The following is a 22,532-nucleotide window of genomic DNA, read 5'->3' on the forward strand; positions in this document are numbered from 1 at the left end:
TTGATCACTGGATTGTCTGGACCAGACTCGATTATTCACAGACCGCCGCCATATAGCTGGAATATTGCTGAGTGCGGCGTAACTATAAACTCACTCACTCACTCGTATACGATTTTGTTTGTTTGTTGTTTTTACATCGCACTCACAAATAATATTGTCGAATGACGCCTGACTGTGAATAATCGAGTTTGCACCAGACAAGCCGGTGATTATCATCATGAACATTGATCTACGCCATTGGGATACAGAGACACGTGTCAGCAAAGTCAGCGATCGGGACCACCCGATCCCGTTAGTCGTCTCTTACGACAGGCATGGGTTGCTAAAGGTCAGTTCTAGCCCGGGTTTCGTATGAGCAAATCGACATAACTTATTTGGTTTCTGGGTATAACAGTTAATATAAATGAGGTCAGATATTTTCAGTGTTTGCCCTAAGAACAGATAATTAGAAATTAAAGTTACATTTTATGACCGTGTGCATTTTGTCTCAAAGCTGGCAAGTTATTGGCATGTGGAACTGAGGACTATTGCCAGAGATGTTGGTTGTTATCCACCGACTATCGAGTCGTCCTGGAGAGGTGGCCTCGAGTCGTCCCGGAGAGGTGTCCTCGAGTCGTCCTGGAGAGGTGGCCTCGAGTCGTCCTTGAGAGGTGGCCTCTAGTCGACCTGGAGAGGTGGCCTCGTCGTCCTGGAGAGGTGGCCTTGTCGTCCTGGAGAGGTGGCCTCGAGTCGTGCTGGAGAGGTGGTTTCGAGTCGTCCTGGAGAGGTGGCCTAGTCGTCCTTGAGAGGTGGCCTCGAGTCGTTCTGGAGAGGTGGCCTAGTCGTCCTTGAGAGGTGGCCTCGAGTCGTTCTGGAGAGGTGGCCTCGAGTCGTGCTGGAGAGGTGGCCTCGAGTCGTCCTTGAGAGGTGGCCTAGTCGTCCTTGAGAGGTGGCCTCGAGTCGTCCTGGAGAGGTGGCCTCCAGTCGTGCTGGAGAGGTGGCCTCGAGTCATCCTTGAGAGGTGGCCTCGAGTCGTCCTGGAGAGGTGGCCTCGTCGTCCTGGAGAGGTGGCCTCGTCGTCCTGGAGAGGTGGCCTCGAGTCGTTCTGGAGAGGTGGCCTCGAGTCGTTCTGGAGAGGTGGCCTCGAGTCGTCCTGGAGAGGGTAGAGCCCTTCTCAGATCACATGACTTTGTGACGATCGACAATGGACAACAATGGACAATCCTAGACAGGGTTGTTGTGCCACATTCCGATGACCATCCTATAAGCATAGGCCCGTTCATCCAGAACGGAATTGCTTGGCCACATCGGGCACGTGTCGTCAGTGATTTCTTATGAGTTAGTTTCCTTTTACGCCGCACTCAGTAATATTCCAGCTATATGGCGGCGGTCTGTAAATAATCAAGTCTGGACCATACAATCCAGTGATCAACAGTATGAACGTCGATCTACGCAAATGGGATACGATGACATGTGTCAACCAAGTCACCCGATCCCGTTACTCTCCTATTACGACAAGCATGGGTTACTGAAGATCAATTCTAACCCGGACCTTCACGGGTATGATTTCTTGTCAAGGGACTGTAACTAAATTGGCCAGCCAGGATTCCAGATCTAGCATTAAGCATTGTGGGACATTTTAGAATGGGCCAGAGGGACCCTCCAGCACAAAATCTTGATGTAATGGAACAAGTTTTCCATCAAGTATGGAACGCAGTACCTGAACGTCAAATTCACCGTCTGAGACTTAATGAGGAGGGGTGGGGGATGGGGTGGTGGGGGTGTCAGTGATGTTATGTACAGTTGGCGCAGGTTACACTAGATATAGATACTGTGTTCGGTTATTTACACTTTTGTGACTTTGGGGGATTGCATGCCAGAATCTTGAAAATAACAGCACTTGGTACATGTAACGTCATACGACCATAGTTATCAGCACTACAAATTAGTCAATTTTTAAAATGTTTGCGTATATAATTACACTACTGTTTTTGTTTGTTATTGCATGTAGATTTGACAGTTAGTTATTCTTTGAAGGTAAATTGATCCAGGTAGTAAGTGAAATATAGGTTTGGATACGTTTCTTTGCTGTGGTTAATGGTAACATATTAATACTATAAAAATATCGTGTTGCGATACTTTTCCCTTGAATACCCGTTAAGGATGTTTGTGGTTTAGCATTTACCATCTATTGCTGGCCGTCAGATTTATCAGGAGACAGTGGGTTTTTATTTGTCACGTCAGCCCCCAAACATTTTCTCGGTGGATTAATGTCAAGCAATATTCAAGCTACAGTCAACAAACTTGATTTAACTAATTGGTTTGGTTTTTTTTTTGTCCTGGCCACTTTGGTAGAAATGCGCATAATGAAGTATGGTTATAGTGAGTGAGTTTAGTTTTATGCCGCTTTTAGCAATATTCCAGCAATATCATGGAAGGGGACAACACTAATGGGCGTCGAACATTGTTCCCATGTGGAGAATCGAACCTGGGTCTTGGGTCTATTGCGCAGATCTATGCTCAATCTGTCGATCACTGGACTGTCTGGTCCAGACTCGACTATTTACAGTCCGCCACCATATAGTTGGAATATTGAGTGTGGCGTTAAACAACGAACAAGACAAAACCGCATGATCCTTCAGGAATCTCCAACAACCAGATTGTGTGGAAGCGCTTCCAAATCAGAACCACCACCACAATGACTCTGGAGTGAATGAGAGAGTTCAGTTTTAAACTGTAAATAATCAAGTCTGGACCAGACAATCCAGTTATCAACAGCATGAGCATCGATCTACGTAATGGGGATACGATGACATGTGTCAACCAAGTCAGCGAACCTGACCACCCGATCCCATTAGCATGGAGATCAATTCTAACCTGGAACTTCAGGGTCCGTTGACTCTGGAACACCATCCTTAACAGTGTCAGCTGCCAGTCGTCTGTGTGGTTACCAACATCAAGATGTGATGAGGCGGGTGAGGTGAAATTGGGTTTTGCGTCGTGCTTGAGAATATTTCGCTCATATGACGACGTGCATGCGTGTGTATGTGTATGTGCGGCTGCTTGTACTAGCCCAGACTTAAGCTGGTTTATAGTGCTAGGCCACTGAGATACCATGCCGAAGTGAAGCATGAATATCCCACTCAGACACATTATACTGACTCCGTGCCGACCAGTCCTTGTTGTACCCATTAATGCCGAGCGCCAGGCAGGGACCAATAAGTACCATATTTAACGTCTTTTGGTATGACGCGGTCGGGGATCGAACCCGCGACCTTCCGCTCTCCGGGCAGACGCTCTAACCACTACACCACGGAGGCGGTCCCAAGATGTGATGAAGATGTGAATCAATAATATCACACCAGCAATTCTTTGACACATATTTAATTGCCAAATAAAACAAACATACAACATAAAACTAAAGATGTAATCATCTCCTAAAGTCACGAGCTTTGTGGTCAACCTTCATCTGACCATTCATTCCTGACCACTAGCACTGGTCTCAGATACTCATCAGTATAACCGTCTGTTCTGTTAATGTAAGTATCTGGAGCCTTGAGGGCAAACAAAGATGTCAAGGTCCTGTTTACAAAGAGACAACAGAGCTATCACAAACATGAACAATAGGAGACCAATCAAATGCATATTACACAAAGCCAGTGACAAATTTTTTTTTTTAGCCATTCCTTGTTCGAGCTGCCATCAAGTGAGTGAATGAGTGAATTTAGTTTTACGCCGCACTCAGCAATATTCCAGCTATATCGTGGCGGTCTGTATATAAAAGAATCTGGACCAGACAATCCAGTGATCAACAGCATGAGCATCGATCTGTGCAATTGGGAACCGATGACACGTGTCAACCAAGTTGCCATCCAGAGTGGTTGAGTGAATTGTAGAGTATATGTATGTGCGTGCGAGCGTGCATGTGCGTGCGTTGATGTGTGTGTTGGTGGCTTTGTGAGTGGGTAGGAGAGTGAGATGGTGGGTCAGGTCTGTGAGGTGAGGTGATTGAGTTGGTGAGGTGGCTGGCCTGTGAGGAGAGTGAGTGAGTTGTATAGTATGTGGGTGGATGTGTGAGTGGGTAGGAGAGTGAGTGAATTGGTGGGTGGGCTGGCCTGTTAGGAGAGTGAGTAAGTAAGTGAGTGAGTGAGTGAGTGAGAGAGTGAGAGTTGTAGAGTACATGGGTGTGTGTGTGGGGGTGAGCAGGTGAAGTGAGTGAGTGAGTGAGTGGTAGAGTACGTGGGTGGGTGTAAAGGTGTGAGTATGTGGGTGTGTGTGTCAGTGGGCATGTGGGCGTGTCGACTGGCCTGTGAGAGAGTGAGTGGTGGGTGGGTGGGCAGGGGCTGGTGAGAGTGAGTGTTGGTGGGTGGGCAGGGGCTGGTGTTGGTGGGGGGGCTGGTGAAGTGAGTGTTGGTGGGTGGGCAGGGGGCTGATGAGAGAGTGAGTGTTGGTGGGTGGGCAGGGGGCTGGTGAGAGAGTGAGTGTTGGTGGGTGGCTAAGTATACAGGTGAGGATACAGATGACTATCTCAGTTATTTATATGTGACAATGCCTTGAAAAACGTGTCACACATGTATAAGGTGTGAGCTTGAAGTGGGTGGAAAGTCCAAAGTGAACGAAGTCGCCAGTCAGAGGAAAACCATAACCCCACCCCAGTCTTAGAAACCAAAATACAAAATCAGATTAAACCTGGATTCAACCAATGACTGCACATTCCTGCACACCAAGGGAGGCAACTCAAGCAAATTTCGGCACCATACACAACTAGGCTACAAGTGCCCCTCCCACACTAAATAAGTCTGTCGTAGAACAAGGACAATACAAGCTATGATTATTATGGAATGATACATCACTAAAGGAATGAAATATGTGTAATGCTGATGAAAATTCCTGCACATTGCATACCCTGCACATTTGATAATCACACATGACTTGACTAACAATATAAACTTTGGCACACCATACACTTAATCCACAAAAACAAAAACAAATGACCTCTCAGTGATGCGAACTAAAATATCACATTAAGACATCAGTGTTTTACTGGTGAACAAAATGACATACATCAAACTGCCATACTCTTTACTTCATGCTCAGTTGTGACAACATACATATCCCCTTCTATATTGACCTGTTGTCTTCAAAACTTCATGCAGAATTATGACTAATAGTGAATCTTCTTTAGAAATAACAAAAATATTCATATGATTGGCAAAAAAAACCATATTTCTAAACCATATTTTTATTTATTGTAACTGGCAGGGCAAAATAAGTGTAATTATTTTACACCCATAAACATTTAATATAAAACACCCAAAGGATTGTGTAACCCCAAATACCTGGGACAAAAAACTGAAAATAATAAATTGTCCTTTAAAATGCTCAAAAAACAGGTATGTTTCAGTCTGCTGAAAACATGTGTCAGCTACAAATGTTACTCTGGTGCAAGTTGTTTTCTTTTCAAAATTTTACGCTCATGGTTTTATTTTTTTAAATAACATGTCGGTAACTAAACACATCTAATCTGTAAAATGACAGGTTCCCTAAAATACCAAATGGTCGGTCATTGAGCCCCATTTCAAGATAAGGATCACTATTATTATTGCATGATCATTTTGGACTGACAGTAGGAATATAATGAGGAATGGTTAAAGTAAATGATCACTACAAAATATGTTGCTGTCCAAGAAATGTCAATGGACTAAAATGCAAATTTGTTCCACAAAAAGGTCTTAGTTCTAAGACCATCATATGTATATGTCAAAGAAAGGAAGATCTGACAGCATTAACAAGAACATCACAATGAGAAACTGGCTCTGTTAAAAGCATACCAGCTCAACTTGCAATACCGCACAAAAATTGGTCTGTTCAACCAGATGCTTGAAAGTCTAGCTAATGAACTGCAGAATTTCTGTCCGATCATTTCAAAGTGAGCAACATAAATTGTTACTGATATGTCGTACAATGTAGAGTTAGGGAGGGACAATTTAGTATTTCTGGGGGATTATCGTCACAGGGTGGTCTTTTCTTTATTGCTTGAAGTAACACAATTTGCTTTTATCTTTGAAATGGGAACAAATGACAACACAACATACATTTGCCCTCCAATTATTTTAGGTAAAATATAAGGAGAACTATTTGTTTAATTGCATAACAAAATTTGCCCCCGAATCTCCCTCCCTCCAGCATTTCGGAGGTTAAGGATTCCTATGGTTTTTTTAACATCTTCACAATTCGCATCCTCGATCCCAGTATCCTGACCCTCCCTCCTCCGGTCTGTGGTCGGAACACCTCGTCCTCCCATCAAGGGTCTGAGATCAGAACACGTCCTGTCACATAGCACGGGCTGAGGTCAGAACATGTCCTGTCTCATTGCACGGGCTGAGGTGGCAACACTGAGAGGTCTCTCCTGATATCTGGTAGTCAAACAGCTGCCTGCTGAGTTACTGCTCCTGGTTGAGTGTCATGGCCTGCATCTGTTGCTGTATCATACCTGCAACATAGTGACAGCAACATTTAAGAACAGCAACAAAAACACAGAGGGAGAAACATTTAAGTGCAGCAACAGCAACACAGAGGGAGCAACATTTAAGGGCAGCAAAAGAAACACAGAGGGAGCAACATTTAAGAACAGCAAAAGCAACACAGAGGGAGCAACATTTAAGTGCAGCAACTGCAACACAGAGGGAGCACCATTTAAGTGCAGCAACAGTAACAGTAACAGAGTGAGCAGCATTTAAGTGCTGCAACAGTAACACAGAGGGAGCAACTTTTAGGTGCAGCAACAGCAACAGAGGGAGCAACATTTAAGTGCAGCAACAGTAACAGGGATTAACATTTAAGTGCAGCAACAGCAACAGAGGGAGCAACATTTAAGTGCAGCAATAGTAACACAGAGGGAGCAACATATAGGTGCAGCAACAGCAACAGAGGGAGCAACATTTAAGTGCAGCAACAGTAACAGAGGGAGTAACATTTAAGTGCAGCAACAGTAACAGGGATTAACATTCAAGTGCAGCAACAGCAGGAGCAACATTTAAGTGCAGCAACAGTAACAGAGGGAGTACCATTTAAGTGCAGCAACAGTAACAGGGATTAACATTTAAGTGCAGCAACAGCAACAAAGGAAGCAACATTTAAGTGCAGCAACAGTAACACAGAGGGAGCAACATATAGGTGCAGCAACAGCAACAGAGGGAGCAACATTTAAGTGCAGCAACAGTAACAGAGGGAGCAACATTGAAGTGCAGCAACAGCAACAGAGGGAGTAACATGTAAGTGCAGTAACAGTAACAGGGGAGCAACATTTAAGTGCAGCAACAGCAACACAGAGGGAGCAACATTTAATAGAAACAACAGCAACAGTAACAGAGGGAGCAACATTTAAGTGCAGCAAGAGGAACACAGAGGGAGCAACATTTAAGAGCAACAACAGCAACAGTAAGACAGATGGAGCAACACTAAGGTGCAATAGCAGCAGCAACAAGCAAAGAGAGCAACAAACATGGAAGACAGCATGTCGTAACAGCTGTACACAGCAATAGCAACATATAGTAACACCAAACTGGAGCAATATCAATAGTAACAGCAACAAACAGTGAGAGCAACAAACATCGAGGACAGCATATTGTAACAGCAGCAAACAGTGAGAGCAACAAACATCGAGGACAGCATATTGTAACAGCAGCAAACAGTGAGAGCAACAAACATCGAGGACAGCATATTGTAACAGCAGCAAACAGTGAGAGCAACAAACATCGAGGACAGCATATTGTAACAGCAGCAAACAGTGAGAGCAACAAACATCGAGGACAGCATATTGTAACAGCAGCAAACAGTGAGAGCAACAAACATCGAGGACAGCATATTGTAACAGCAGCAAACAGTGAGAGCAACAAACATCGAGGACAGCATATTGTAACAGCAGCAAACAGTGAGAGCAACAAACATCGAGGACAGCATATTGTAACAGCAGCAAACAGTGAGAGCAACAAACATCGAGGACAGCATATTGTAACAGCAGCAAACAGTGAGAGCAACAAACATCGAGGACAGCATATTGTAACAGCAGCAAACAGTGAGAGCAACAAACATCGAGGACAGCATATTGTAACAGCAGCAACAGTGAGAGCAACAAACATCGAGGACAGCATATTGTAACAGCAGCAAACAGTGAGAGCAACAAACATCGAGGACAGCATATTGTAACAGCAGCAAACAGTGAGAGCAACAAACATCGAGGACAGCATATTGTAACAGCAGCAAACAGTGAGAGCAACAAACATCGAGGACAGCATATTGTAACAGCAGCAAACAGTGAGAGCAACAAACATCGAGGACAGCATATTGTAACAGCAGCAAACAGTGAGAGCAACAAACATCGAGGACAGCATATTGTAACAGCAGCAAACAGCAATACAGAAGTACAAGCATAAACACAGTACCAGCAGCATAGACACAGTACCAGCAGCATAGACACAGTACCAGCAGCATAAACACAGTACCAGCAGCATAAACACAGTACCAGCAGCATAGACACAGTACCAGCAGCATAAACACAGTACCAGCAGCATAGACACAGTACCAGCAGCATAGACACAGTACCAGCAGCATAAACACAGTACCAGCAGCATAGACACAGTACCAGCAGCATAGACACAGTACCAGCAGCATAAACACAGTACCAGCAGCATAGACACAGTACCAGCAGCATAGACACAGTACCAGCAGCATAGACACAGTACCAGCAGCATAGACACAGTACCAGCAGCATAGACACAGTACCAGCAGCATAGACACAGTACCAGCAGCATAGACACAGTACCAGCAGCATAGACACAGTACCAGCAGCATAAACACAGTACCAGCAGCATAGACACAGTACCAGCAGCATAGACACAGTACCAGCAGCATAAACACAGTACCAGCAGCATAGACACAGTACCAGCAGCATAGACACAGTACCAGCAGCATAAAGTTACAGCAATGGTACTAACATTAACATAGTGACATGCAATATAATTGAGTGAGTGAGTTAAGCTATACGCCACACTCAGCAATATTCCTCCTATATGGCGACGGTCTGTAAATAATCATTCTGAGTTAGAGCATCTGTTATCATCAGTTTCATAAAAGGATCAGCTTCATCGCTGCAGTGGTTTCTGAGAGAATGCTTATGATGCTCGATTAATGACAGACAGATCGCTGAATTGACAGGACTCTACATAACCTCGCTTGACAATGAGTGAAATCAGTTTCATGCTAAAAGCAATATTCCTGCAATGTCACGGTGTGGGCACATTAGAAACGGGCTTCATGAATTGTACCCGAGAGGGGAATCGAAACCGGGTCTTCGGCGTGACGTTCAAACTCTTTAACCACTAGGCTGCCCTACCAGTCACTTAATCAGTCTAATGAGCAAAAAGTACTCAGATCAATCCTAACATATGTGGGATGTAGTTTACAGTTACATCTCTGTGTCTACCACCTGATTGTTTGTCTTACCTGGCGGAGTATTGGCTCCATCAACTGGGGGAGCATAGCCTCTGCCAACCGGAGCATAGCCTCTGCCGACTGGGGGAGCATAGCCTCTGCCAACCGGGGCATAGCCTCTGCCGACTGGGGGAGCATAGCCTCTGCCAACAGGAGGCTGGGTAACACCCTGGCCTGGCACTCTTATGCCACGACCTTGACCTACAATGTACAAATAGTAATGAGTGAGTGAGTGAGTTTAGATTTACGCCGCACTCAGCAATATTCCAGCTATATGGCGGCAGTCTGTAAATAGTCGAGTCTGGACCACACAATCCAGTGATCAACAGTATGAGCATCGATCTGCGCAATCGGGAACCAATGACATGTGTCAGCGAGCCTGATCACCCGATCCTGTTAGTCCCCTCTTACAACAAGCATAGTCGCCTCTTGTGACAAGCATGGGTTGCTGAAGACCTATTCTACCCCGGATCTTCACGGATCAAAAATAGTAATGAAAAGTTTCTTCATCCTTAGAAATATAGTGTTAACGCTAATGTTTTTTGGCAAACTGTGTGAGTGGCAAGTTTTCTGGCATTGCCATTGTTTTTTTATGTATTATGACTCCTTTGACTTCTGTTGTACTGAACTAGCAAATCATAAAATTGGTTTGATACGGAGTGACTGACTGCAGCAGGGGTGGAAATAACATTAAAATTGTGGTACAGTGGCACATGTAAAACCACTTGCCCTGATAATTTTTCCGCTATACCAGCCGATTTTCTTGGTGATTTTTTATATAAACAACATAATTAACATTGGAATGTCAACTGGACACCGGTACAGCGTGATATACAAATGTGCTTGTCCGACTGAAAAAAACACTGGACTCAGACGTCGGGCAATGGGTTATTTCCACCCCTGTGCAGTCTTAAGTAAACTTAAGCTCAGTATTATTATTCGTTACACTGCTATACTGAGTCTAACAAACCCTAGTAGAAGGTCGTGTCAGCTAACCTTTTGAATTGACCAATCAGAACAGAGCTTAGCAAATCAAGAAAGTAAACATTCGCACATACTGTTTTAACTTTTACCCTGAAAACTTGAACGAGTTCCGAATGTTATTTTCCGCACGATCGCTTCCGAGTGTTACACATGGAGGACACATTATTCACAACAGCGAGTTAACAATTGCTGAACAGAGCGTTTTTGTCAATATTCCAGAAATATAAGCTAATAATAATTTCATCAGAAACCAGTAAGCGTATATACTGCAGGTCAAATATCTGTGTTTTATGCAGATTTTCGTTTGATGAGAGATCAGTGTCAGCGACCGGGGAAGAGAAAATCCCAAAACCATTTTGTAAGTCCCGACGAACCCTAAAATAGTAGCTGTTGTCCGATTGGATAAATCCATTCAGCCGTCTCGCGTTTAATTGGACGGTCATAGGTTGCTCAAAGGTTACCTGACGCGACCTTTCACAAGGTTTTGTTAGACTCAGTACACAGTGTAAAGAATAATATTGAGCATAAGTTTACTTCGACTGTGATTGACTGTTTAATCAATGTTGCAGGTGGTGCTCAGGCTGGGGTCAGAATGCTGTGTTTATTTGTTGTTTAAAGCCACACTCAGCAATATTCCAGCAATATGGCGGCAGTCTGTAAATAATCGAGTCTTGACCAGACAATCCAATGATCAAGAACATGAGCATCGGGAACAGATGACATGTGTCAACCAAGTCAGTGAGTCTGACCACCCGATCCTGTTAGTTGCCTCTTAAGAACATGCATGTCATAATAAGTGCAAAACACCCAACACATATGTTATGGAAAAAGTTCCTTTATCAGATGTCTTACCCATTAGTCCTGTTGATGGAGGTAGAGCCATTCTGGGTGGCTGCACCTCTGCTGACTTGTCAGACGCACTGGTTGCATGCCTCTTCCTACAGCCTGTCAATAATATTTCATACATTTGAATTGGTGTCCAAATAACAGCTTGCCGTGTCCACTTAATTAATTTGGTAAAATTGGTTTGATTTTTTCACAAAATCATTTCAAGGAAACATGTGACATAATTCTGTAACATCAGATTACTGGTTGTCCAGTAGGAGTAATTATATTGTTGTTGGTGGTAGGGAGAAAACTATTTAATACTGAATGGATATTGTAAGAAACATCACAACCTCCGTAGTGGACAGTCCTGATCATGTCTGACGTTGCTGATGGTGCTCCACACCTCGTGACCTGTCCTGAACTATGGGCACCTGGCTAGTCCCACCCCAGGGGCACCTGCCTTGCCCCACTGCATGGGCACTTGCCTAGCCCAACTCCATAGGTACCTGCCTTTTTCACCCAAGGGGCACCTGCTTAGCCCCACCACAACGGCACATGACTAGCTCGACCACAGGGGCATGTGACTAGACGCACCTCTGGGGCACATGGCTAGCTCGACCACAGGGGCACATGACTAGATTCACCTCTGGGGCACATGACTAGCCCCACCCAAGGGGTACATGACAAGCCCCACCCAAGGGGCACATGGCTAGCCCTGACCTAGGGTGGGCAGGTGTCCCTATGGTTGAGCAATGCAGTAGTTGTGATTACTCCCATCAACAGTGCACATTTAGTGGGGGGGCGTTTGTCTTGCCATACATGACTAGCTCGACCCCAGGGGCACATGACTAGACACGCCCAAGGGGCACATGGCTAGCCCGATCCTAGGGTGGGCAGGTGTCCCTATGGTGGAGCAATGCAGTACTTGTGATTACTCCAATAAAACAGTGCACATTAAGTGGAGGGCGTTTGTCTTGCCATACATGACTAGCTCGACCCCAAGGGCACATGACTAGACACGCCCAAGGGGCACATGGCTAGCCCCGACCTAGGGTGGGCAGGTGTCCCTATGGTGGAGCAATGCAGTAGCTGTGATTACTCCCATCAACAGTGCACATTTAGTGGGGGGCCGTTTGTCTTGCCATACACATTGGGTAATTACATTGCCTGACCACCTGCAGAGCACCCTCACTCCCCAAAGAAAGGTGCCAGTCCTGCACTGAATTACCTGGAGCAACTGCTCAGTCCCACAACAGGAAAACCCACTCTCACCTGTGGCTGGTAGCCTGGCTGTGTGAAAAGGTTGGCGGCAATATCCTTCATGTCTCCCGCAGCTGATGGAACACCCCTGCCCCGCCCCCCTGCCTAGCCCCACCCCTGGGGCCTGCCAAGCTAGGGGTGGTGGTGGGGCACTGCTAGCATCAGGAGGCTGCACTCTTCCTGCAAACTTCTGAGACCCTGGACCTGAAGTGAGAACATCATCTTTCTAATTTCAATCCTGAAATATTCATCAACATTCCAAGAGCCTGTCTTTCATCACGATCTGAACTAGCTGTGATCCATACCATGACTGAATCATAATCTCCCTTAAGACAAGGTGAGTATTTCAGTGACATCACAGCCTGTCAGTTTCATGTTGGGGTCAAGCCGGTATCAGACATTTACCACTTTGGAGAAACTCATGTGTGTCCCTATATTGCCGACCAATAATCAAGGCACTTCCTCTGTTAGTCTGAGGCTGTGTGAATGAGAGGGTGAGTTTATAGTTTTACGACACTTTTAGCAATATTCCAGCAATATCATGGCGGGGGACACCAGAAATGGGCTTCACACATTGTACCCATGTGGGGAATCGAACCTGGCTGTTCAGCATGATGTTCTGATGCTACAACCATAAGGCTATCCCTCTGCCCCGAAGTCATGAAGACTTAGGGTTAGATTGACTTAGTACAGCCAACAGAAAATTGTCTCAGGAACACTTGGTGTTCTTCCATTAAACTTATTGAGCCTTAAGGCAAACTCATAACAGAATTAGTATATGATCGAAAGGGAGACAACTCTGTTATTCTGAGGCTGTGTGAATGAGTGGGTGAGTTTATAGTTTTACGCCACTTTTAGCAATATTCCAGCAATATCACGGCAGGGGACAACAGAAATGGGTTTCACACATTGTACCCTTGTAGGGAATCGAACCCGCATCTTCATTGTGATAAGCGAATGCTTTATTCACGAGGTTACCCCACTGTCCCTGAGGCTGCGGGGTAGCCTAGAGGTTAAACCATTCACTCGTCATGCTGAGGGACCCAAGTTGAATTTTGACGGTACTATGAGTGAAGCCCATTTCTGATGTCCCTCAAATTGATATTGTGGGAAGCGGTGGGCGAGCTGGTTAAAGTGCCAGGCTAGTGATCCAGAGAGGGTGAGGTGCCGGGATCGAGCCCACCTGTGACCGGGTGTAAAAACCTTGGAGTCAACTTTGTGTGCAGACTCTTTCAGTGTTGTCACAACCCCTAGTGTCCAGTACACAAACCTGTGCACTTAAATGAACCCATGAATCCGTTGGTATATGACCAGATGGTGGCCACATGAATACTAGTACATGCAAACACCTAGTTGCGGGTTCAGCAACGTGCAGTGAACTTGGACAAAGTACTGCGACTATGTGTGTCCCAGTCCACCCAGCTGTGAATGGGTACCTCGTTAGGATGAGAAAGCCACAATAACTTGGTGCGGCTAGTGACTGCAAGAGTTGTATACTCCCCAGGGTGTTCAGATTGATAATAAGATGTGCCGTTGAGATTGACATCCAATGATCGAGGGAAAAAAATACCAGCGCCTTGCGCAAGCACTAGTTGCGTGGATATGTGCGCTATATAAATATCCTATAATAATAATATTGCTGGAATACTCTCAAACAGTATACACTCACTGTTATTCAGACCTTATCTGTCTCCACACCCCTCAACTTACCCCCTCCGAGACTGGGCCACTGTGAAGCATCCTGGGAGTCAAGGTTGGGGGTAGAGTTGACCCCGGGGACAGGGCCCCACCCTGAGGCAGCTGGAACAGAGACAGGAGATTATCTAGGAGTCAAAGCAAGGTACCTTTGGAAGCGTATTATTGGGAAAAGGTCATTTTGTTCAAAGTCCAGGCATTTTAAAGTTCACATTTGTTGAAGGTCATAGGAATTGTAATATCCAATCTAATATTGGATAATATTGCATGAATGACTTTACCTCTCCATCAGCCCAGTTGTCAGTGAAACAAAGACATAACATAAGTTATAACAGGGCTATCTCACCTACCAGTCACCTTGGGCCATATCACTTACTGGCACCTTCAGCATCTAACCTACCAGGCATCTTGGGCCATTTAACCTACCTGGCATCTTGGGCTATCTGATATCTCACCTGCCTTACATCTTGGGCTATCTCAGCTACCAGGCATCTTGGGCCATCGCACCTTCCAGGCATCTTGGGCCATCTCGACTACCTGACATCTTGGGCCATCTCACCTACCAGGCATCTTGGGCCATCTCACCTTCCAGGCATCTTGGACCATCTCACCTACCAGGCATCTTGGGGGCCATCGCACCTTCCAGGCATCTTGGGCCATCTCACCTACCTGAAATCTTGGGCCATCTCAGCTACCAGGCATCTTGGGCCATCTCACCTACCAGGCATCTTGGGCCATCTCACCTTCCAGGCATCTTGGGCCATCTCACCTACCAGGCATCTTGGGCCATCTCACCTTCCAGGCATCTTGGGCCATCTCACCTACCAGGCATCTTGGGGCCATCGCACCTTCCAGGCATCTTGGGCCATCTCACCTACCAGGCATCTTGGGCCATCTCACCCTCCAGGCATCTTGGGCTATCTCACCTACCAGGCATCTTGGGCCATCTTACCTTCCAGGCATCTTGGGCCATCTCATCTACCTGGCATCTTGGGCCATTTAACCTACCTGGCATCTTGGGCCATCTCACCTTCCAGGCATCTTGGGCTATCTCACATTCCAGGCATCTTGGGCCATGTCACCTTTCAGGCATCCTGGGCCATCTTACCTTCCAGGCATCTTGGGCCATCTTACCTACCTGACACCTTGGGCCATCTCATCTACCTGGTATCTTGGGCCATCTCACCTTCCGGCCATCTCACCTTCCAGGTATCTTGGGCCATCTTACCTACCTGACACCTTGGGCCATCTCATCTACCTGGCATCTTGGGCCGTCTCACCTACCTGGCATCTTGGGCCGTCTCACTCTGGTCTTGTAGTCTTCGAGCTCTGCTTCCTCTTCTTCATCTTCCTCCTCCAGTTGTCGCTGCTGTAAACAGAAGCAAAACAGGTCATAACAAAACACCCTAAATAAGTCAAGTTAGAATCAATAATGTCATCCTGATATTTTAAACCATTAAGTTAAATTATATACAAAAAAAAATTCTGTTTGTCTACATACTCAATAATGATGCAATGGAATGTGGCAGAGTAAAACTGACATATGGTCATCGTGGCTGTCAAGAAGAGCATGTTCATGGCTACAGACGATTCACATCTAACCCTGGGCTGCACCCACCTGCTGACTGTAGTCTGTCGTGACGCCCCTGCCTACCCCCTGCCTGGCCCCTGGGGTCCAGCCCCTGCCCCGGGAGGTGGCCCGTGCCGGGCGTGACTGGATGGACATGGCTGAGGGAGGTATGATGATGTAGTTAGATGGCTTGTTGGAGCTGCAGGGAAGGTGTTTTTCTGTCAGCTTGAAGTTGTAGATCTGGGACATGGCGTCTGAGATGGCATAGCTGGAACAGCAGCAATCAAACTGGTCTGGTGATATGAAGTGAGGTTCACAATCTAAGTCCACATACTGTGAGTGGAGCGGAGCAGTGTGGTGTGGAGTGGAGATAAGTGGAATGGAGCTGAGTGGAGAGAAGAAGAGTGGAGATAAGTGGAGCGGAGCAGAGTAGAGTGGAGTTGAGAGGAGCAGAGTAGAGTAGAGTGGGAATGGAGAGGAGCGGAGAGGAGCAGAGAGGAGAGGAGATAAGTGGAGCGGAGTAGAGCAGAGTGGAGCGGAATGGAGAGGAGGTAAGTGGAGCAGAGCAGAGTGGAGTGGAGTGGAGTTGAGAGGAGCGGAGCGGAGTGGAGCAGAGCGGAGTGGAGCGGAGAAGTCCGCGAGGATGACAATTCAATCCCCTTAATCACCTCTTACGACAACCAAGTGCTGCTTCCTTTAAGACAAATTCCGACCCAGATCTTTACATAGAGTGAGGAAGGTCGGAAAAACTTACGCATATCTCTGCACGGTAGCCAGGGCACAGAAGTTACACTCCTTCTCTTCATGCCAGTCACATCTGGAACAGATGGTTAATCTTCCTTCACTTCACCAAAACTAAGTCCAACATGATTGTTGACTATCTCCAGCTTGATACTCGTACAATACGTTTTACTTTCCCCCATCTTGATATTCATCCCAAAAATATTTTGTCCCCTTCCTGTCCCAACTGTTTGTTACAAATCCCCACCTAGATAGCTGCTCAATGCGTTACATATTTATTAGGGGTGACTATTGAGGGGGAAACAACGATTGTGATAGTCTATTGCGACCGACTATTGCAATACTATTGCAACTCCGAGTCGCATGTTGTGTTTAAGAGGTATCAGGGGCAGATAACTCTAGATCAAAGTGAACGAATTTGGAAGTTCCTGTATTTTACGCTGCGCGTCTATCCAACGGAAGTCAATTACTAAACTATCAATAGTCACACATACTATCGATGCATCGATAGTTATGTAATTTTCTGACTAAAATTGATATTTTATACTTATCCTGACTCATGCTAAATGCTTGTCTCCTTCTTCTTGCGAATGATAGTGGAACACTTAAAATCTCTTGAAGTTCCCTTCTAAAAAGCGGACGTAAAATCATCACTCACCCACGAGTAGTTTCCCTTGACCCCTTTGGCGCCCTTTTTTGGTCACATGACCAGCCATGTTTGTCACTCTCTCCGTATGTATGCCCGACACCCGGATTTACAGGGAAATCCAGAGTGCCCTGAGAGGGGAGGTTGGGAGGGCTGACCTCATGAGTCAGGATAAGTATAAAATACAGAAAATTACACATTTTTCCTTATCCTGACTCATGCTAAATGCTTGCAGAATCCGTCGGAATCGGTGGTGGGTCAGGCCACTTCCTGGATTCACTGACTGTTGATTTACATCCTGTATTACCCCCCCATGGGAACTTATGATGGCACTGCTGATGATTCTGTTCTTTCAACTTCCTCTGATGAGTCTGGAGAAGGGGGAGGGGGGGGGGGGGACGGAGAGAAACCACAACTTGTCAGATTTCTTCTGAAACTTCTCCTGACATTTTCGTGTGGATTTTAGATAAACTAATGTTCCATTAGTTATGTATTGCAACTCCATCTCATGGAGATGCGACCCTTCTTCATGTACGAGTATGTCCTATACAAGTACAGGGTCTATCACATATGCTAGCCTGTCCTAGACGTGTGCATATGCTCTCCAGAGCGTTGGTTTTCACAAGTCACGTGATGTATGGGTGAGATCTACTCAGTGCCCTTGTGGAACCATTAGTTGTTGTGCTACAACAAGTGGCCCATACTGGTGAATGCCTGAGACGCCTTCGGTGGCAATGTCTCTGAGGTAGTGGTTGGCAAACACCGTGTCCGATTTCCAAAAGCATCCCTCCATTATTGTTGTAATCGAGCAGTTTCCATGCAGAGCAAGTGTAGATGCCAGGGCTCTGACTTCGTGGGGATTGGAGGCTCGTGGAGGCTCAAGTCCTGCTGCTTTGTAGGCCCTTAGTATAATGTCTCTCATCCATATCGATATCGTTGTCCGTGAGACTTCCGTGGGCGTCTCAGTGGATAAGGGGATGAATAGGCGCTTGAATTTTGTCTCCTTGTTTTCTGTCCTTTGTAGGTAGACTTTTAGTGCCCTGACAGGGCATAAGCATAAATCCTGTGTATCCTGTGGCCCAAGAACTGTAGAGAGTGCTGGGATGTGGAACTGTCTGTCAGGCTGGCCGGGCAGTTGGTTCTTGGCAATAAAGTCCCATCTCAGTCCTAGATGTACGATGTCACGATTCAAATTGTGTTCGTTCAAAGTCCAGAGCATGTATTTCTGACATCTGTGCTGCTGTTGCTAGGGCGATCAGGAACAGTGTTTTCTGTGTCAGTAGTTCAAAGGATGTCCTTTCTAGAGCTTGTAGGCATCACTGGTGAGATGTTGTAGAACTACGTTGAGATCCCAGGCAGGAGCATTGAATTTCTGTTGTTGGTCTTCCAACTTGAGCAAGCGTAGTAGTGCCAGTATCTCTGGTACTTTGGTCAGCTTGACACCCGTCTTCATGGTGATAACTGTGCTTAGAGCAGCCAGGTATGTTGATAGTGTTGAACCTTTTAAGTGTCCCGTCTGTCGCAGATGACACAAGTATTCCGCCACTTGAGGATGGGTTGCTTTTACTGCTGTAAAGCCTTTCCTCGTTGCATACTGTTCAAATCTCTGCCACTTGTCGTCGTACAAGTTGCGAGTTGATCTGCGTAGAGCTAGTGTCACTGCTTTTGCTGCTCTGGCGGAGTACCCTCTGGTCTTCAGGCAAGCTTTGATACGCTCCACGCGTGTAGCTGGAACAATGCCGGATTCCCGTCAGCTTGCTTGGTGTGTGGATGGACGAGCAGGTTCGACCACTCTGGTAGTTTCAGGGTTGGACTTCCGAGTTCTTGTATTAGGACAGGAAACCATACCCTCGCTGGCCAATAGGGCGTGACCAAGATCAGTTGCAGCGTTGTCGTCTGCGTGATTTTCTGTATTACTTGTGGTGATACTAGTGATGGAGGTGGAAACGTATAAGCGTTTAGTCCTTCCCATGAGATGCTTAAAGCATCTGTTGCCCATGCCTGAGGATCCGGAATCGGTGAGACGAATGTTGGTAGTTGCTTGTTGAACTTTGTTGCAAACAGGTCTATCAGTGGAGATCCTATTGTTTGTATGACATGCCTTCATGTAGATGTTCAGGTCGTCGACGATGCTGAACAGGAGAAAGCTGAGTTGTAGCAGACTTGTTGATCTTGTTGATCCCTATTTGCTGATGTAGAACGCTACTGTGGAGTTGTCCGTGTGGACCGTGAGCCTTGCGTTTTTTAGTACGCTGGACCAGTGTTGTAAAGCGTTGATCACTGCTTTCATCTCCAGCAGGTTGATGTGCAGACTCGACCACTTCCCTGCTGCCACTTCGTTGTCGAGGTGGGCACCCCATCCTTGTAGCGATGCATCCACGTAGAGATGAGTGTTGCAAAAAGGTTCCTCCGCAAACATTTGACTTCCGAGTCCACCATAGGAGGTATGGTTTCAGGCTGTCTGGTAGTATCAGCGGATCCAGACTGTCGAGATGGGCGTTCACAAATATTTGTAGTGGGTGCAGTTGTAATCTCCCTCTGCGAGTCATGTCTTGAGCTGAGGTGAGTTAGACAGAGCATGCTTTGCCAAGCACGTAGTGTCAACAGAGAGAGCACTGCTTGAGATATCATATGTTGTATCTTGACCCAAAGATCCGCTGGGACGACTATGACATTCACCGGCGCGATGAGTCGTATTCCTAGAAATTGAAGATCCTGTTTCGGCTCCAGTTCCGACTTGAGGAGATTTACCAACCATCCTAACTGATTGAGAAGCCTAATGGTGAAGTCTAGTTGCAGTCTGAGTTGACTGTGATCTTGATGAACTTGAATTCCGTCATCCAGGTAAAAAGCACTGCGTAGACCTCGACGATGCAGATATGTGACGATGGGCTTGGTCACTCGAGTAAACAAACAGGGGGCCGACGATATTCCAAACGGTAGAACCTTCCACTAGAAGTGATGTCCTTTGAAAAGGAATCTTAGGTATTTCCTTGAGTCTGGATGTATTGGGATGTGTAGGTATGCATCTTGCAGATCTATGCTGGCGAGGTAGTCTGATGGACGAACGAGATGTCGGAGCTGAGGAAGATGTGTCATCTTGAATTTTGCTGGTCTGCGGAGATACTCCTGGTTGAATTTCCTCATGTTGTAGATGAGCCGAAACTTCTCCTTGGAATTCTTCTTCGGTACCAGGAAAATTGGGGAGTAAAAACCGGGCGTGATGAGATCTTGATTTATCTCTTCTACTACATCTTTGTCGAGTAGAGTATTGATTGCGTCGTCCAGTTTCTCTGTCTGGTCGGCTGTGTAGTTAAAGGCCAGCAGGTTGCTTGTAAGCGGCAACCTGGCTTCCAACGGTATCTTGTACCCTCTGCGTAGTATCTGGGATACGTAGTCGTCCTGAAGTATTCCCCAATTCTCCCAGTACCATTGAAGATGTCCACCCACTGTCGAAGGTTGTACAGGATGGCTGGGGATGGAAGACTCCAGTCGTTCTGAACCTGGCCTTCAGCGCTTGATTCCCCTGGCCTACCTGGGTGCTCGGACTCTTCAGGGGTTACTTCTGGGGGCTCCAGTTGGGCGACGAAAAGAACCTCTTCCTCCTCTCGAGCTGGAATACTTCTTTTATCTGGCTCTTTGGACTCCTGCAAACTTGGATTTGTTGGAGTAGCGCTGGGACGTCTGGCGAATCACATTTGCCAAGGTATCTATGGACTTTATCATCACGACCTCCCTTAATTCGTGCGTAACCTCTTTGGCGAATTCTTCAGTTCCTCCTCCGAAGATGGATGATGCTGACCATGGGGCTCTGTATAAGGACTTGGTGAACTGCTCACTCCAGGTGCACTATGGCAATAATCCTTGTCTCCTCAGGAGAGTCAGGCCCGCTGATGTGGATACGAGATGCTCCGACATAAACTGGTGGTCCATTTTCTGAGTCAGTAGCGCAGAATATATCATCTGGTCGTCTTTGGCGATGGAGCTCTTGAATTTCGAGATGAGTGCTTCGTTGATAGCCTTAGGTCTGGCTAGTCCGAAGAAGGTACGTCTAGTAGTCATATCTAGTTGCGCTAGCTTCTTGTCTTCTATCTTGTAAGTTCTATAGCGGGAATTGTTGATGATCTTGTAGTCCTCATCAATCTCTGGTGCCTTCAGGAAGGGTTCTATGTGATGTAAGGTGAATCTCCTGGCATTGAACGTCGGGATATGCTGATTCTGGAACTTGGTAGCCTTATCAAAGGCTGAGCTGAGACTGTCCGGACTGTTGGGAGATCGGGTCGACAGGAGGAAAGGTGATTGTGTCGAAATCATCGTTGGACATCTTGTATGTAAACGCTTCGTCTATGTCATTGGAAGGTGATGCTAGGTCCAGGCCATTAGCAATCCATGAGGTTACTTAAGTATTGGAGAATATGACTTCACCTTCTTCCTCTGATTTAGACATCTCCAGCTCTGACGATCCACGACGACGTGAGTCTCTGTGTGAAGATCAATATGACGAACTGCGAGCAGGTGAACGATCCCGATGTGATCGTGTATCCTTCCTGGAGTCTTGAGTCTTCCTCTCTCTAGGCCTTCATGAAGGTTGATTCTTAGAAGTAGTTTCCCCTCTGTAAGATGTGGAGTGCCTGCGTGCAGGTTCCCGATGTGCGTCTGAGTCCGACGGTGATGACGACCCGTATCCACAACATCTGTAGGGTTCGGGAGAACGCTTCAATCTGCTTCTGCATGGAGAATTCTTAGCGGCTCCTTCAGGGACCTCTAAGTCCGAGCTGACGTTAGTAGCGTTGTCCAGGCTCCTAATTTCAGATGGGGAAGATCGTCGGGCGCGTGAGCCTTCACGCAGGCTTCCCTCTTCTTCCAAGTGTGTTGGAGAGACTACTGAATCTTCACGCAGGCTAGTAGTCATCGTAGTGGTCTTCGTAGCAGCATTCTCCTGCACGAAGCTGACGTTCCATCATCGACATCATCTGGTCTGTAAACTGTTGCATAAACAGCCCCGGGTTGAAGTTCTGTGATGTCTGGAGAGACTGCTGCAGGGTTGATGCTGCTTCTGACAACGATGAGGCGTCTTCTAAGGCACGCTGCACTTGTACCCGATGTCTGCGTTGATAGAAGATGTTCTGTCAATGTCTGCACTGATAAAGTTGTCGATGTAGCTGTAGAAGCAAGCTTCGTCTTCTTGCTGACGACTGTGACTTCAGGATTGGGGGATCATCATACACGTCTGCTTCTGCCGGAGGTACAATCTCAGCAGAGAAGGATCTCGTCTTCTGCGTAGAGCTGTGTAGAGACTTCGACGAAGTCTTAGGGGTGGTAGCCTTCTTCTTCTGC

At 46.4% G+C, this 22,532-nt stretch overlaps 1 protein-coding gene across 2 annotated transcripts in view; it reads right to left on the minus strand.

The window, feature by feature from the left end:
* Positions 1-6,012: 6,012 nt before the first annotated feature.
* Positions 6,013-22,532, minus strand: part of LOC124256802 (protein maelstrom homolog) — a 33,955-nt gene continuing 17,435 nt past the window's right edge. Inside the window, exons 8-16 of one of the 2 annotated variants that reach the window (XR_006893106.1) lie at positions 16,563-16,625; positions 15,857-16,076; positions 15,523-15,607; positions 14,254-14,343; positions 12,556-12,747; positions 11,308-11,400; positions 9,484-9,672; positions 6,368-6,472; positions 6,013-6,332 (exon numbers count right to left, since the gene is read on the minus strand). Coding sequence is in view for 1 of the 2 variants with exons in the window: in XM_046690760.1 (XP_046546716.1) it covers positions 6,423-6,472; positions 9,484-9,672; positions 11,308-11,400; positions 12,556-12,747; positions 14,254-14,343; positions 15,523-15,607; positions 15,857-16,076; positions 16,563-16,625 (982 nt within the window). In the remaining variant the exon portion in view is untranslated. Of the gene's footprint in view, positions 6,473-9,483; positions 9,673-11,307; positions 11,401-12,555; positions 12,748-14,253; positions 14,344-15,522; positions 15,608-15,856; positions 16,077-16,562; positions 16,626-22,532 lie in introns of both variants that reach the window. The other variant, XM_046690760.1, reaches the window with a different exon arrangement.

Source organism: Haliotis rubra, unplaced genomic scaffold (assembly GCF_003918875.1).
Source record: "Haliotis rubra isolate DU_JTF1 unplaced genomic scaffold, ASM391887v1 Scf64, whole genome shotgun sequence".
NCBI classification, from domain to species: domain Eukaryota; kingdom Metazoa; phylum Mollusca; class Gastropoda; order Lepetellida; family Haliotidae; genus Haliotis; species Haliotis rubra.